We start from the raw sequence: 18,116 nt of genomic DNA, 5'->3' as shown, positions 1-18,116 counted from the left end.
TACCATTTAAAATATTAATTGGGTTCTCTCGGCAATGAGTCTGTAAAGTACACAAGTACCGGCTAAAAAATTACCTTTGGTTATATGTAGCACAGGGAAATACAACCTTGTTTTCATATAAAAGTGTATCTGACCTCTCAATCTTCCACACATTTGGAAGCTTAGTTACATGACTATTTTGTGTCGCTGTTAATGTTTGGCTGCATAGGTTACATGTGTCTCTCTAGCTTTGTCTATCTCCTTCGCTCATCCCAGTAATGAAGATATAGTGTAGAGAACCCCCCCCTCTCAGTTCTGTGCTACATGGACCATGTAACCCAACCCATACAGACCAAAACAGAAACCTCTTACTAGCACATTACCAGTCTATTTTTACATCCAGCCGCAGATGGACTCTGGGAAAAGTTTGTACTGATTCTGACCCAGCTCAGCACTTGAGTTTTACCCAAGACAAAATTTAAGTCTGTCTATCTATTGGAAATATATTTAAAAAGTGTCTAATTTTTTTTACTTTACCTTTTGTGTATAGTACTATGTTTATTTTCATCATACTAAACTTGCAGTAAGTAATGCCTTTTGAGTGTGCCTTTGCCTGTTTTGTACTCTGCCTGTTGTCCTCGATGTCTTTGCACAATACTGTATTTATCCACCATAATAATAATAATGCCAATCCAGCATACAAGCACAGTAACCCCATATAGTGTGGTGTATTGATATATTCCCCAGTGACAGTCACCACCTCCAATCTACAAGTCTGATTGGCACTCTATGTACACTATTGTCTCATTAAAATGTCCAATATCATTGCAGGTAGGAAAAAGTTACTTACAATAAATGATAGAATCAAACAGCTGGACTCTACGCTAATATAAATTGTGAAATGGCAGAATAATGAATGTAGTCAGGACTCTATCATAAATATAAAAGGATATATACCTTTAATACAATAAAGGTGTTTATCCGCTGATGTCCAGGTGCCTATTCCGCTGAGGATTGAACAAGCGACATCATCATGGTCCGTGCTTTCCACTGAGAGTAACTGTGGAATTACAGGCAGACTGCTGCATTCTGCAGATACGAGGCAGCTTCGAGCTGAACCGCGGCATAACCCCTCCGGGACAAGGATCAATCAGACGGGATGAATATTAGAACAAAACCCGTTGTATTGTGTCTGAGCCGCATATAATCACCCTCCGGGACTAAGACCTATTTTTGGAGGGGGTAAATATTTGTCTGCCTATGTCATAAATTCTGCCATTGAACAGCGATTACCCTTGTGGATAAAACTCCGCTTAACAGCTGACGGCATCTGTTATATATCTGCATTGTTCCATCAGCGAAAGGACTCGAGAGACATATTTTATAGTTTGAATTGCTCGTCATTGATTTATAGAAATTGGACATTAAGGGGCATATGTATCAAAGCTGGATGTGAGATATATATCACCAACCAATCAGCTTCTAACTTACATTTTGCAGGCTGTGTTTAAGAAATGATAGTTTGGAGCTGATTGGTTGGTGATATATATTTCACAATTTTATCTCACATCAAGCTTTGATACATATGCCCCTAAGTGTCTTTGTAGTAATGAAAGGCTATATGTGAAACATTATGTGAAATATTCCTAGATGAAAGTATTGATATAATAGCTTTCTTGTACTAACGGTATATATCCTTTTATATTTATGATCGAGTCCAGACTACGTTCATTATTCTGCCATTTCCAGTCCAGCTGTTTGATTCTATTCTAATTTTTTGTCACAAGCTCATGAAAGGATTCTGCAGCTGTGAATGTATTATTGGTTGTATTTAATCAATTAGTAGTTAAGTTCCACAATAGAGTTCAATGCTATTATAAATTTTATATAAGCGCTGGAGTTATCTTATAAGTAGATAGTGTTCTAATACAATAAATTATGCCATTTCATATTATAATATTGAAAATAGCGAAAACCTTTTAGGAGCAGTCCCTGCCCGCACTGATGATCTTTCTGCCACTCTCCTTCATACATCTCTCCATTGGTGAAGCACATTCTACCCCAGCCGCTGCGCTGTCCGGCCTCCCAATCTCCTTCATAATTCTCCTTTATTCCATAATAATATGTGCCATGTCCCTACAAAGACATCAAAACAACAATTACATATGTCATTATCTTACACAGCCTATACAACATGCTGCTTTAAATGATTAGCGCTTCCAGAAGCTGTGTAATGTAGAAGTGATTATATGTTAGAGCTACTGATGTCCACAGCTATGCTGCTTGTGACAATAATTAGCATGCATGCATTCTCATATATTACTGGTAATATTAGAAGGATTCAGATAAATGAATATTATTAAGAGACAACTGAACTTAAATGTAACTTTATATCAGTAATGCTGCACCCGGCTGCCTGTGACAACAAAGTGCGCTGTTCTGCAATGCCTTCCATTGCTGGCAATGCCGCACCTGTGCTCCTGACACTGGATTCCCTGCCCTGCAGCCAGGACAGTGGGAAAACATAATTGTATAATCCATGCTGGATTATTTGGATGTGTCTTCCTATCCTCCTATTTATCTGGGATAAATGGAGATTGTACGGGCGTACACATTCTACAATCCCCTGTCAGATCATATAGTTCTCAGATGATCTGACAGATAATTGTACAGTGCGTACCCAGCTTTTTTTTTTATACAGTCACTGCATAGATGGTCAGGGATGTGTAGTTCAATTCATCGCATTCCTGCAATCTAATGTAAATACACCAGTCTCATGTGACTAATCAGACGCATTCACATACGTGGAAATCACAATGGCTATCTCCGACACGTAACTGACACATAACTGCAGATAATAACAATACAAATGCAAAGAGTGACAATAATAAGGGGTTTATTTAAAGTTACATTTTAACAAAAAAAAGAGCAAAACACAGCAAAAGCAGCAGCGATGATATTGATAAATTAACACAAGCCAACGTTACCCTATCACAGTATATTTCCTTCCTACCGCATGTTGGGCGTTATTTAGATTACACAGGATTCCAAACACAATGGATGGAATGATAATGTACAGTTCTGCTCTACAGCCTGTACGAGTTGGCGAGAGCCATCTGTGCTATAGTAACAATCTGGAGGAGCAGCTATCTGAGTATGGAATCATACATTCTGCTGAAGCTATACTTTTGTCTTCCCAAAACAAGCCGGGACAAATGTAATAGGGTGAGAGTTTAGCAGTAAACTCACACTTTTTAAACTCAGCCAAAGAGTCCGAGAACATGCAAACTCGCATGTTTTTAGACTAAAATCTCAGGGCCGTATTCAATTGTTTAAGCCCGCTCGATCTCCCATCTAAAGTGACAGAAGATAGCGGGGTGCTATTCAATTGATGCCCATTTTTTTTTGTATAATCTGTTTTTATTGAAATCAGAAAATAGCATAGTACATATATGGCCTACAACGGCCTGCATAAACACCAAATAAGTACAAATAACAATATAAATTCAATGGACCAATATAGTCACAAAACATGGAGTAAAAAAGAGAAAGAAAAAAAGTCCCAGATCGACTAGCATTTAATCGTATTTTCGAACATTACTAAATAAAATAAAAAGAAACATAATTGATATAATTGATATAAAAATTGTGAAGGAAAAAGTATATAAAAAAAAAAAGGGGGAGAAGAAGAAAAGAGAAGAAGGTCGCTATGTCCTAAGAGGCGTTGAGATATATGTTTTGTATTCAGAAGACTCTTTAAAGTTCAGCCAATCATGCCAAGTAGCTGTAAAATCTGAGGGGGATGATTTCAAAGAGGAGAGATCTTCCATAAACATGTATTGATCTATTCTCTGAAACCATCGAGAGATAGGAGGACAAATCGAAGATCTCCAATAGCACGGTACACTAGCCCTTGCGGAATTCACCAGATGACGTAACAAGGCTCTTTTGTATATGGAAACAGGGAGGTCTGATAAAGTTAGTAACCAAAACTCCGGTTTATCAGACAAAGGAAGACCAGTGATCAACTCCGATATCTGTCGAACCTTCCTCCAAAAGTCCGCTATTATTGGGTATTGCCACCAAATATGGAAAGGAGTGCCTGCTGCTTGATTACAACGCCAGCATAAATTAGATAGATTTGGGAACATCTGGTGAACGTGAACAGGGCACCTATACCACCCAGCCAAAATCTTATATTGAGTTTCCAAAACTTGGAGTGAGGAGGAACTAGCGAAAGTAAAACTAAATATTCGTGACCACTGGTCTTCCGTCAGTTCCCCTCCCAATTCATCATGCCAAGCAGAAACATAGGAAGGTATAGATGGATTGGAACATTGAAGACATAATTGATATATTAAAGAAATATGATGTCTTGGCGGATCTTCCATCATACATAGAGTTTCAAACTTAGTCGGGATCCAGCGAGAACCACTAGTATTAAGAGAAGTAATATAGTGTCTTAATTGGAGATAAACCCAAAATGAACGGGATGGGAGTTGATACAGTTGTTGGAGATCTGTAAAGGATCGCACTCCATCAGTTGAAATTAAGTGGGATAGACGTGTAATACCCGCTGTGGACCAACTAGATAAATTAGAGGCCGTAAGACCTGGGGGAAAATCCGGGTTACCCACCATTGGAGTAGGTAATGAAGCGCATGGGCTAAACAAAGGGGAGTTCCTAAATTTGTTCCAACAACGAAGAGTGGGACCTAGTGTCGGGTGAGATAGGGACGGACATTTGACAATCCAAGGGAGTACATGGGAAGGTTTACCGACTGTATGACCCACTATAAGTGTCCATTGTTTAATGTCAGATATTCTAGACATTTCAACAATCCTGGCTAGGTGTACCGCATAATAATAATTAAGAAAATGAGGTAGCTGAAGACCACCTTTTGAGCGACTTTGAGTCAGTGCAGCTGGTTACAGCCTGGGCCGACCCGAACCCCAAACAAAGTGACCAACTAGACTTTGTAATTCCTTAAAAAAGGAGACTGGTATTGTAATAGGTAACACTTGCAACAAATATAAGACCTTAGGTAAAATAGTCATCTTAACCGTGTTAATCCTACCAAACCAGGACAGTTTCAATAGAGACCATCTTTGAAAATCCGCCTTAAATTGTTTACTAAGAGGTAATTAGTTGGTACAAATTATTATTTGAAGGGGATAGAAGAACACCCAAATAGTTAAGACTAGAAGAAGTCCAAATAAAGGGAAATGCGTTCCTAAGACCTGTCACAGTACTATCAGAGGATGATATATTCATGGCAATAGACTTGGAGTAATTGATTTTAAAATTAGAGACCTCACTGAATCTATTAAACTCATGCATGAGGGCAGGGAGAGAGGTCACCGGCGCAGAGATGGTAGCAAGGAGATCATCGGCAAATAGTGCCAGTTTGTATTCATGGTCTCCAATCTGCACACCCTTAATATCCTTGTTACACCGGATAGCACTCGCCAATGCCTCCATGCAGAGCACAAATATAAGAGGAGAGAGTGGGCATCCTTGCCGCGTGCCATTGTTAATCGGAAAAGGATCTGAGAGGGCCCCATTGACCCGCACTCTGGCAGTAGGAAAATGATAAAGGGCCAAAATACGGTGGAGACAGTGAGAGCCTAACCCCATATACCGAAGAAGACCTTCCATGAACTGCCAATCCACCCTGTCAAAGGCCTTCTCTGCATCCGTTGATAGAAGGATAACAGGGGACCTAGTACTTCCGACATGGTGGATTATATCAATGATCTTAGAGGTATTGTCTTTGGCTTCCCTATCCTGAACAAATCCCACTTGGTCTCCATGTATCAAACCAGGAAGAAGAAAACTCAACCTATTTGCCAGCATTTTAGCATATAATTGTAAGTCATTATTTAATAAAGAAATAGGCCTATAGCTTGCACATTGGGCTGGGTCTTTTCCCTCTTTGGGGATTATTGAAATATGGGCCTCAAGAGTCTGAGGAGAAAAACCCACCCCGTCAGACACCTCATTACAAGCTTTCAAAAAAAGTGGCAAAAGTATAGATCGATACGCCTTATAATAGCTCACAGGGAAGCCATCTGGGCCAGGGCTTTTTCCAAGTGGGGTATTTGACAGAGCTAAATCTAGATCCTCATAAGTAAAGGGGTGATCAAGAGAGGTCAGATCACTCTCCTCAATTTGTGGAAAGTCGACCGAGGATAGATAGTTTCTGACCGCCTCCTGATGTGTTAAGGGATTATTAGGTGATTGTTCCTGTCGTAAATTATAAAGTTTCATGTAATAATTTTGAAAGGTCGGCTGCAATTTGGGGAAATGTATGAACAGAGTTCCCCCCAGAGTCCCGTACAGTAGAGACATATGATTGTAACCTCTGAGTTTTGAGTGCTCTGGCAAGCATTTTGCCAGGTTTATTTCCCCATTGGTAAAATTTATGTCTGCATTTCTGTAGATCTAATTTAGTTTTATCTCGGCGAAGCTGATTAAGGGCCTGTCTCGCATCAGTAAGATCTCGTAATGTAGACTCATCTAAAGAAGATTTATGGGATGTTTCCAGGGACTTAATACTGGCGAAAAGTTGTTGCCGTTGAGCCATCTTTTCCTTTTTCAGTCTGGAGCCTAACCGGATACAATGTCCTCTAATCACGCACTTATGTGCCTCCCCAACCATTATTTTAGATACATCTGGAGCATCATTGATATCAACATATTCAGTAATGGCTTTAAGAAGATCTGTTTTATTACGAGAATCACTAACTAAATATTCATTAAAGCGCCATGTCCATGGTCTAGGAGTCATGTTAGGAAAACATATATTTGCAAAAATTGGGGCATGATCAGACCATGTGATATGACCTATTTGACTATGAGGAAAATATTGAAGGTTTCTATGATCTATAAGAAAATAGTCAATACGTGAATATATAGAATGTGGGTTGGAATAGAACGTATAATCTTTAACCGTTGGGTGTTGAGTCCTCCATAAATCTATCAGTTGATACTCAGAGAAAAGTTGACGCATTCTACGGTGGTCTCGCAATGAGACTCTGGGCGATCCCGAAGAACAATCTAACACAGGGTCTAAAGACCAGTTGAAATCCCCACCTAATATTACGCATCCCTCCCTCAATGGTTCCAAAAGTTTCAAGATCTTATTAAAAAATTGCCTGTGTTTTCGATTAGGGGAATAAATATTCACAATAGTATATATTTGACTGTATATCTTGCATTTCAATATCTGACATCTACCTTTCACTAGAATGTGATGAGATATGTCTGAGACGGCAAGCCGACGAGAGAGGAGTATAGCCACTCCCAGGGACTTACTCTGAGAATTGTAACTGCAAAACATATGAGGATAATAGTAATTCCCAAACTTAGGGGCAACTAATTGTTTAAAATGCGTTTCTTGCACAAAAGCCACATCTACCTTTTCTAAACGAAGTTCTCTCAACAAGGTGGAACGTTTCTCAGGAATATTAAGGCCCTTCACATTAAAGGAGCAGAATTTTATATTTTCTGGTTTAAGGGGGGTCATGGGAGTATCGGTGCGGAAGGTTAGTTATGTATAAAGAGAAAAGCATTATAGGAGTCTTATAAAGATGTACAAGGGCAGTAAGGACATAGCGACTAGGAAAGGAGAAAATAAAAATAAAAAAATTAAAATAAAATAAAGTAGTAAAAAAAAAAACAACTAATAATTTTGATAGAATATACAGAAAAATATATCCATAGGAAGAGATTACGCTGTTGGAGCAGGTAGAAGACAACAGTCGACCCATGCTCCAAGGATAAAATGCGGAACGACGCAACTGGGGTAGGGCAGCTACGACCACACCCAGGGATTAAAGAAATTGTATATATCTAGTAAACGGCAATATAAAAAAAAATCATCTAATTAGAACAATAATACCATTCACATCGTTATCATAAATATATGAGGCATATTCATGAAACAACTTTGAAAAAATTTGTAAAAAAAAACAACAACAAAAAAAACAAAATCTGCTGTGTGTGTGGAACATAAAAAATAAAAAAAATTTCCTCTGAAAATCGTTAGACAAGAACAATTATGTAAATCTCTGATCAGCACATGGTCAGTAAACGAGCTAACCACCAACGATATGAAAAGGATACGCTTCCGGACAAAATCTATGTCCAAGCTCATAATAGATACAAATAGTCACGTCAAGACCTTTTAGTTGCTCATGTGCCAGAATCCATCCGCCCAACTCGCGGAGAGGTCGAACTACGTCTCTGCCCGCCCACTGTCGTCCAAGGAGCTCTTGCGGCAGGTGGATCAGGCGGATCAGGCGGATCCAGACATGAGAACAATTGGAGCCAGTCGTTAAGAGGTGGTATTGGAATGGAGAGTGCGTCACAGAACTTATCCAGGTCCTCTGGTGTCTGTAAGATGAGTTGGTGACCGTCATGCATTACTTGGATACTCAAAGGAAATCCCCAACGGAAACGGACACCTTTCTGTTTGAGAATGTCAGTGAGAGGCTTAAGGAGGCGTCTCTGCTGGAGGGTGTTCCAAGAGAGATCAGGGAAAATTAGCATTTTATTGCTGTTGAATTCAATACCATCTAGTTTGCGTGCTTTGCTGAGGATCTCTTCTTTAATATGATGGTAGTGGAGATGACAAATAATGTCTCTGGGAGCCTCAGATTGGAGACCCTTTGGACGAAAGGCCCGGTGAGCACGATCAAAGAGAATTGTGTTATCCGGCTCTGCATCTATAAGTTCATTCAACATTTTGGTAAGTGCATCAATGATACCCGGACCTTGAACGTCTTCCGGGATTCCCCGGATACGTAGATTATTGCGACGACCTCTGTTATCGAGGTCGTCTAATCTTTGCTGCATCATTCTCATCTCTTGTGCATGCGTAGAGACAACGTCCCGGAGCTTTTGTCGGAAACAACCTACTTCTTCCATGTGTGTCTCCATGTCAGATACCCGGTGAGTGGCGTCAGCAATGTCCTTTTGAAGGGTAGCAATTTCCGCTTTGACTGTAGCCCCAATTTTCCTATCGAGGTCTAGAAAGTCCTGTTTTGTGGGAAGAGAGCGCAAGTGCGCCAGGACGTCAGCCATAGTGGTGTCTGCCATATGTCCTGTATTAGTATGAATTGGTGACGCCATAAGTCCAGTATTATCAGATGGGTTAGAATCAGAACATGCGTTATCTCCAAAAGCACCACCTTCAGGAGTGAGGTAGCGAAAGAGGTTGGGTTGTGATGACGTATCTACGGTCTTCTTAGCACTAGGTGTCCGCACTGTCTTCTTAGTTTTTCCCATCAGAGAAATAAAGATAAGAGAAACAAAGGGAAAACCACACACATAGAGAAAGGAAAAGGAGCAATCACAGCAGATATGTTGGTCAAAAATATTAATACATGTATAGCCTCAGGAGATACATTCCCGGGTTGTAATCACCACGTACCTCTCCCCATATTATACGGGTCAGGGGGTCATGGCCATCTCGCCACACATGTCAGCCCATATAAACTAACAGTTATCCCCACATAAATATGTGGGAGATTGAATAGTAATATTAGGCAATATAAAATATTAAAGCTGTTGTAAAATAAAGGAAAGTGACTTTTCTAAATAGGAAAGTGTGGAGTTACAAATGTGACCACATGGGGGAGCTCCAAGCCCAGAAATGTTATAATATCAATATCCACTCACAGCAATGGTTGGCAAGAAAAGAAAAACATATATATATTCCCCACAATACACTTTTAGATATAGACAGTTGGGTATATAAGTATATGGTGTCAGAGGAAGCAGTAAGCTGATCAGTAAGAGAAATATAATTTTTATAAAGCAGACTGGCACTTTACTTTCTGTATATCTTCACTTGTGACAGTCACAGCTATTGAAGTGTTGACAGCGGGGGTGCAGATATCCCTTCACCTGTGAAGGATCATGCAGAGTTAATGGAGAAAGCAGTCCCAGTGATCGGCAGTGGATGCAGAGACTGCGTGAGGGCAGAGGCGCGCGCCAGCACCGCTACAGCGCTCCCGCCAGCAGACACCACCGGACAAGCAGAGAGGATGTGGTAAGTAGGGGTGAGCAATTTACAAGCTTTATGGGTCATGGGTCACGCAGGAGGGAGTACCTCAAGTCTTCAGCCGCCGTCCGCGGTGATGGTATAGGCGGCGGCGGGTGACGGCCAAAATCGAGGCCGCGGCTTTTGGCACGGACCAGGCCTCAGGTCTTTGGGAGCTGATTTTGTGCCAGTGGGGTCCCCGACCACTCTATGGGAGGATCCGTGAGGGACAGTGAGCTGGTGGCTAAGTGGTAAGTTACCAATGTCCCTGTCTGGAGGCTAGAATTGGGCTTTTTCTGGGCTATATAGCCGGAGCCCTCATGAGCCACGTCCTTCCTCAATTGATGCCCATTTTTGTGCCGATTGTGCCCCCATAGTGTTTTTAGCTGCATAAAACATAGCTACCACTGACCAAAGTGCTGGGCTTGATCGCTAAAAAATGCAGTTTGGGCGCCCAAACAGGTAACTTTTTGTCCATTTCAGCTCGCACTCCCCTGGGGCTGCGAGCTGAAGTGGTGCGCCAGCAGTTGATTGCGTCCTACAGGAGCAACAATTGCATAGCTCCTGTGAGGAGCATAGGGGGCGATACAATGGAATACCGCCCTCACAATTTAAACTCTCATCCAGCTGTTTTCCCATTTTGAAGATAAAACACGATCAATGTAATTGTGTGAGAGGTTACTGCTAAACTCTCACATTCTGTAAACTCTCACCCTTTTACATTTGGCTCATCATGTATTTCCCAAAAGTAATATAATAGACTTGTTGGTCAATTCAATGACAATCATAGAAAAAAAATCATCAAGGGGGTTCTTCTAATTTGAAGAAAGTTGCTCCCATGTTTCACTGCAAAATAAGTAGAAAATGGCAACAACTTTTCAGAGGAAAAAAAAATCTCACAGAAACAAAACTCATATACATTTTGACCTATATTCTTACTGCGTAACCCAACAGGTAAATGTTCTGCAAGTCCTCACCAGAGTCTGGCTTTTAGGTGACACTGTCCTATTGGCATTGGCAAATTGGATTATTATTATCCTCTATTAATGGTAAGTTATAGGGAAATAATGTTCACTCTGAAGTTTGGCATGTTTGTATATGTTCTACTATATATGTAGAGGCAAAGTCAAAAGGGCGTGCATGCATCTGAGGGTGTGTGCACCTTGCAGGACCGACTGAGCTGCACGCACTGTGGAATGTAATGGTCGTTCCTGGTCGTTGACTGGTGGTGGCTATGCAGACGCACGGAGATGTTTATTCTTATGGGAGTGTCGCAGGAATGGTTTCAAACTCAGATGCTTAATCACGTACATTGGAGACGGAGAGCATGGGGCTTCAAGTTTCAGTGGTGAGTCCGATGGTCGCAACTGAAGCTGCCAAAAGTGGGCGTCCCAGCCATTCTCCGCAGTCAGACACACGGCAGTACACCACAGATGTGCTGATACTACATTAGCATAAAGGTGCAGATACGAAGCTAACATGGCCACAGGGGGCGAGCTGTCGATGGTGATGTACAGCACACCCCGTTTGGGAGGCAGGCAGGGGGGGTGGCCAGCCAAACTGAGGCATTCCCGACGGAACGCCAATGATGTCAGTGGGGAGCTTACTGCTCAATCAGAGCAGGAAGCTCCCTGGGGCTTGCGCTTGCCGAGACCCAACCTTAGGGTCTCGTCGCAAGCCCTGATGGTCGCGATGGTCCTGACCATCGCGACCATCAACCTGGTCGCTCGCTACAGCTGTGGGTGGTAACCCACAGATTAGCTAGCGACCAGGAGGCCGCACTTCACACCACAAGCGGCCGTTCAGCTTGTATCTAGCGATCGACTCTGAATGAGGGCCAGAATGTACTACTAAATGTGGGACAGACAGGGCCTGATTCAAAGCTGCACATATTGCCAATACCGCGTGTGCACCACAATCACTAAAAACTCCTGCGGCACATGCGTTACACAGTGTGTAGGCACAAAGGCACTGTTGCGATCAAGCTGCATGGAATCAGAAATGTTGGAAAAGTGATGGGCACTTCTGTGATCATGACTCTCTGACAGTGGTGAAACTAAAAGTCTGCTGTGGTAGGAAATGTGCATGCTGAAACTTGTAGTACTCCAACAACTGCTGGCACCTATTAAGTGGCATGGAAGGGGTGGGGTATTAAGTGACAAGAAGCTGCCCTCTGGCATGTCTACAAAGAGTGTATTGCCACCTATTTTGAAACTGGCTCCACTATGTGGCCCCCTGACATGTACTCACCATTACTGAACTCTTGGATGGAGGTGCTGTTATAACTGGAAAACCTGTCCTCCATCCTGGGTGGTCTTCTGCCCCACATCTCAATATCCCAACAGTATCCCTCCTGGAATCCCCCCGTCATTACCATCTCTTGCAGGTCAATGGCTTCCTCCTTGGTGCTGGGATAATGTCTCCTGCCTGAAATTGCTGTTGGTTGCCACGAAAGTGATGCAGTTTACAAAGTCTCAGAGACAACAGGGGAAACACAGAGCTAACTAATTGCAATTTCCTCCACTGCCACTCGGTGTCCTTCCTCTAACCAACAGCCCAGGGAGGTGCTCAATAACTGCAGGGGGTGGATGGAGGAAGTGGACAGCATGCCACCTGGCTTAGCCTAGCTCTCCTCTGAGTGTACATCCAGAATGCTCAAATCAACAGAAAAGGTTGGGCTGTGGAGTGGGATTAGGCTGAGCAGCAGAGAGGGCCGTGCATACTGGACACTGCCCATTAGGGATTTGCAAGCGTCCGGACAGATAAGGAGATTTATGTGCTTACCTGCTAAATCCTATTCTTCGATTCCATAGGGGAAACAGGCTTTACGCTGGGTATAGGTTGGAGAGTAGAAGTTTGGGCACCAAATAGTTAAAACTACTTACCCATCAGCCCCTGCTCCCTCACCCCTATGACCAGCCACCAGCCACAGGCAGCTCAGTTTTAAGTTTGGTGCCAAGCTGGAGGCAAGCATAAAAGCAAGGAGCAAAAAGGAGGAGAAGGAAGACCGTCTCACATACAGGTCCAAACACACAGCATATGTGGACAGGGGAACCTGAAGCAGAGCCCTGCAAGCCAGGTGCTTCAGGGTGGGTGTCCTGTGTCTCCTTTTCTTCTTCCTCCATAGGGGACACAGGCTTTATGCCGAGACGTCCCAAAGTTAATCTAAGGGAGGGGATGCTCCTGAGCTGCGCTGTGAACTCTTCGCCCAAAAGTCACAACAGGGGAGGTGAAGATATCAAAGGAATAGAACTTCACAAAAGTATGCGCGGCTTTACAAATCTGCTTTGCAGAGGCCCCATGTCAAGCTGCCCAAGAAGTTCCCATCGACCGGGTAGGACGAGCCCTCACAAAGGTCGGGATCAGGTCTATCACAGCATAAGCATGGAGGATAGTCCAACGCAGTTATCTGGCCAAAGACTGTTTAGTAGCCGGCCAGCCCCATTTGTGAAAGTCATACAGGACCAGCGAGCATCTGTCTCTAGTCCTAACTACCTAAATCCAGAGGACCGTACGACCTCCAAGGAGACATCCTCTGATGTAAAATCCGTAACATGGAAAGAAGGGACCACGATCTCTTGATTGATGTGGAACCTGGAAACAACTTTAGGAAGGTAACACAATCATGTTCAAAGGACAGCCCTGTTCTGAAGAAAGAACAAAAAAGGAGAGTGACAGAATAATACTTTAGATTCGACACCCCCCAGGGAGAAGCTCTGGCAAGAAGAAGACAGTCTTCCAGGTAATTTAACGACTATCCACTGTCCAAAGGCACAAAAGGCGAAGACTGAACAGCTCTAAGAAAGCTCATAGACAAATTCCAAGGAGCCACAAGCTAAAGAAATGGAGGCTGTACCTGAAGGACACCCTGTAGCAAAGTCCGAACATCAGGCAACAGTGCAAACTGTCCCTGGAATAGCAGAGAAAGGGTTGAAACCTGTGCCATTAGAGAAGAAATGGTGGAGTACCAAATCCAGTCCTGCCTGCAGGAAAGATAGGACTCGAAAGTCAATGACTTGGGATGACAGCTCCCAGCCAAACACTGGACAAAGTAAGTCATCCAAACCTGATGGTAAAACCTAGCCGCAATGAGCCTAGTACTAATGACCGGCCTGGAGAACCCCTTAGCTCTCAGGATGGATGTTTCAAAAACCACCCCGTCAAAGAGAGACAACAGAACCAGATAGAGGCATGGGCCCTGAGATAGAAAATGATACGCATACCACGCCAAATGATATGCATACCACGCCCTTCACTGCCAATTGGGAGCCACTAGGATCTCTGTGCCACCTTCCAATTTCAACCTGCGGAGGACCTGCAGAATCGGAGAGATTGGAGTGAAGATCCACAAGAGAAGGAAGGCCCTCCGAACCGCCAAGGTGTCCACCAGAAAAGCACCCGAATCCTGATGCATGAGCAGAACCTCGGTAGTTGGTAATTGTGCTGATACACCATCATATCAATGTCCGGCAAGCCCCAGCGAAGAACCAGGAGTTGAAAGACATCTGGATGCAGAGCCCATTCACCCAAAAGAACATCCTGGTGACCTGACTTCCCAATTCTGCACTTTGGGGATGTAGACTGCCTCCACATTGACAGAAGATGCGGTTCCGCCCAAAGGCGAATGTAACTGATCTACCTGGCACCACAACTATGAGTGCCCCCCTAATGGTTTATGTAGGCAACTCCTGTCACGTTGTCAGACTGTACCTGGACTGGACGATGCTGGAGGAGAAGCAGAGCTGGACAGAGAGCTTTGTAGACTGCTCAAAGCTCCAGAATGTTGATAAGTAGCTGGCTCTTCCTAAGCCAACCACTGACCCTGAAAAGTCTGATGACAGGACACCACCCCTCACTCCCAAAGACTTGCAATGGTGGTGAGGAAGCCATAGTCTTGAATCCAGGAGAAGCATCCCCTGACCAGGTAGGACCCCTGGAGCCACCACCAGAAGGAGTGATGCGCCTCCCGAAAGAGGACGATCGATCGTGACCTGAGCTGCAGATGGGACCTGTTCCATCGGGCCAGAAATTCCAACTTTAGAAGCCAGGAATGAAACGGAGCATACTCCCCCATGTCTAAGGTGGAGACCAGAGAGACCGGGATCCGTATGCAAGCATTCAGCGGTGACACAGAAAAAAGTGAATTTTGGCCTGTAAGTCCTGCACTTTGTCTACAGGGAGGAATACCTGCTGAACACTGGAGTCCAGTAAGGCCTCAAATGCAACATTTCCTGAGACTATAGCTGGCCACACACTAGACCAACTTACATCCAACCAGCCAACTTGTTAATTGGTTGGAATGAAAATCTGGTAAGGAATAGGAGTAAATGATGATCAGCAATTTGCTCCTAAATGCTAGAAAACAGATTAAAATGGTCGTTCAGACAAGTTTGTTACATGTTTGATCTAAACAATTTGTACAAACAACAGTTTTGGTCCATTTTCCAGCGTTTGGGAGCAAATTGCTGATTGTCATTTGCTTTAATACCTTACCAGATTTTCATTCCAACCAATCAACAAGTTGGCTGGTTGGACAGATAATCTTTAGATGTGTGGCCAGCTTAAGTCAGAGAGTAGTTATATTTCTCTCTTTTTTTTTTTTTTATTATTATTGGTAACCCATCCGTGAGCCTAGAGAAGGCCCACTGTGACACAAAAGAGTTCCCCGATTTACCTTCAGTGACTGTGCAAGGAAAAAGAGGTCATCTAGATAGGTCAGAATTCAAGCTCCGAAGATGAGCCACCATGACTTTCGAGAAGCCATGAGGGGCCATGAAAAGTCCAAATAACAAAGCCCGAAACTGGAAAATCTCACGAACAGCAAACCTGAGGAATCGCAGGTGACTGAGTTGGATGGGAACATGTAAATATGCATCCTGGAGATTATAGATCATATATAAGGTTGTTGGCATAAATTTGGCCAAAGTTATGAGCTTACCCACCAACGTCAAGGTAACCTATAAGGCCAACATTATGGGGTTTCATGTCTGGGGTGTGGGGCACCCCCAAACCATCCCAGCCAAAGCACCCCAGGGCAACACACAAATAAAAAGAGCAATTACATTTTGAAGTGTTATTTCCCGTTCTTTAGCGGTTTGGGACTTAATCAATAGATGTTTTAAGCTTGCTCCAAGCCCCTCTCTCCTTTGATAGCGTTATTTCATAACCCCGCTTTTCCTCCCGGTTTATATAAATCTTCCTTTATTTCCTGGTCATCGGGAGATATTTATTACTTTTTTTTTTTTTTACATCAATATTTTTTTTGAGACAAAGAAAAATTTACAATCATGAGGGCTTATGAGAGACAAAACAACACATAGGGTATGGAAATGGATTAAGCATAGTGTTACAGAAGCTATAATCATAATAATTCCAAAATACCAATATACAATAGTAGAATTGGGTTAAATTGTCTCTTGATTTACTTTGTCTTCATAGCACAGACAAAAGCAAAGAAAAGTCCATGCTGTAATGCAAGTTCCTCATGAGTACGTTCAACATGAAAAATGATAAATCTGTGTCTTCCATTTTGTAATTTTCATTGATAAACATAACAAATACACAAAGATTCATCATTAAGAGAAGAATAAGCATAAAGCGTCAACTATTTGTGCATTATTTGAACATAAGGAAACGTTGTAAGAGAAAAAGAAAGAAGGGAAGACAGGAAAAAAGGAGATTAAGCGGGGGTAGGGTATTGGAGAAATAGCCAGGAAAGTGTGAGCGAAAGGGAGTAGGGTAAGGGGCTGCGGCGGACCCAGGACAAGGGAACACCCATGGTGTAAGATGATATGAAACCATGAATCACATGTCGCACTTCACGATTGGAGTGGATGGTTATCAGAAACTAATTGAGATTGAAGTGTCGAAGCCGGATAATTGGCCGAGACCAAATCTTGTAAATTAATATCTGGCGACGCCATTTTGCGTCGTCAGCACGATACCATTGTGTACGATGCTATATTTGATTATTAGCGTCATGCGTCTGTTTTGCTACCGCATAATGTTAAAAGTCCAATCAAAACCTACACGTACATTAGATAATACATATAAAACATACAAGGCGCACAACACATAGTTGCGCTGTACATCAAAGCAGATAAGCACAAAACACATAGAAGCACAACGCATACACAATATTCTCACACTCACACATGCAACCATTTATAACAAGGTTCCCAAGCATTAAGGTTAATATTAGAGGTTTTATTAGCAAATACTTATGATGTGAAATGTAATGTATATGATATTTAAGGTACATGAGCTAGTAGACATGTCATGTTTGGTACCATTCTAAATCACTGTTTATTTGCAGATCTCCGATTCTATCGGCAAGGAGATCGCATCATGTGTCTGCAAGTTATGAATTATAGGAAATTAGTGGTTAGAATGCATTTCTGTATGTAGTGCCTTTTGACTAGTTTAAACTAGGGGCGAGTGGGTTCGGATTTCTGAAATCCGAACCACCCCGAGCCCCCCCCGATCCGAGGCCGATCCGAGTCAGGCTCGACTTTTCCCGCCTGACTCGGATCTGAAATCGAGGCAAAACGTCATCATCCCGCCTTTTGGGTCTCGCGGGTTTTGGATTCTATATAAGGTACCCGCGTCGGCGCCATTTTCTCACTCGGCTGTGGACAGTGAAGAGGGAGGGTGGGAGTTAGGGCTGGCTGGGCTGTGTAGTGTAGTGCTGTGCTGCTGTTGTCCATAGGGGCTGTGTCCACTCCTCCAAAGTCCATAGGGGCTGGCTGGACTGTGTTGTGCTGTCAGTTGTCCATAGGGGCTGTGTCCACTCCAAAGTCCTGTGCAGTGTCCCAGTCCTAAAGGGGTGCTGTAGTGTTGTCCAGGGGGTGCTCTGTCCATCAGGGGTGCTCCCCCCAAGTGCAAAAAAAATAATATTTTTTCTGTGTTTGTGAATTGTGTGCACTGTAGCCGCACGTACATCAACAAAGTAGTGCCAAGCGTGCGCCTGTGTCATAAGTAAAGGGCCGTCTGGCTTGACCGTTAAAGGGTGCTGTAACCCCCAAAGTGCACTCCAAGCAAAATAAAAAATATTTTCTGTGTTTGTGAATTGTGTGCACTGTGGCTGCAC

At 43.0% G+C, this 18,116-nt stretch overlaps 1 protein-coding gene across 1 annotated transcript in view; it reads right to left on the bottom strand.

The window, feature by feature from the left end:
- The window catches only part of MORN3 (MORN repeat containing 3), a 53,286-nt gene that overhangs the window by 12,796 nt on the left and 22,374 nt on the right, over positions 1 to 18,116 (bottom strand). Inside the window, exon 4 of the mRNA XM_088449085.1 lies at positions 1,956 to 2,115. Within this exon, the coding sequence (XP_088305211.1) occupies positions 1,956 to 2,115 (160 nt within the window). The remainder of the gene's footprint in view (positions 1 to 1,955; positions 2,116 to 18,116) is intronic.

This window comes from Taudactylus pleione, unplaced genomic scaffold, assembly GCF_031769625.1.
Source record: "Taudactylus pleione unplaced genomic scaffold, aTauple2 ptg000479l, whole genome shotgun sequence".
In the NCBI taxonomy this organism is placed as follows: Eukaryota; Metazoa; Chordata; class Amphibia; order Anura; family Myobatrachidae; genus Taudactylus; species Taudactylus pleione.
This window is presented reverse-complemented; position numbering and strand designations above follow the sequence as displayed.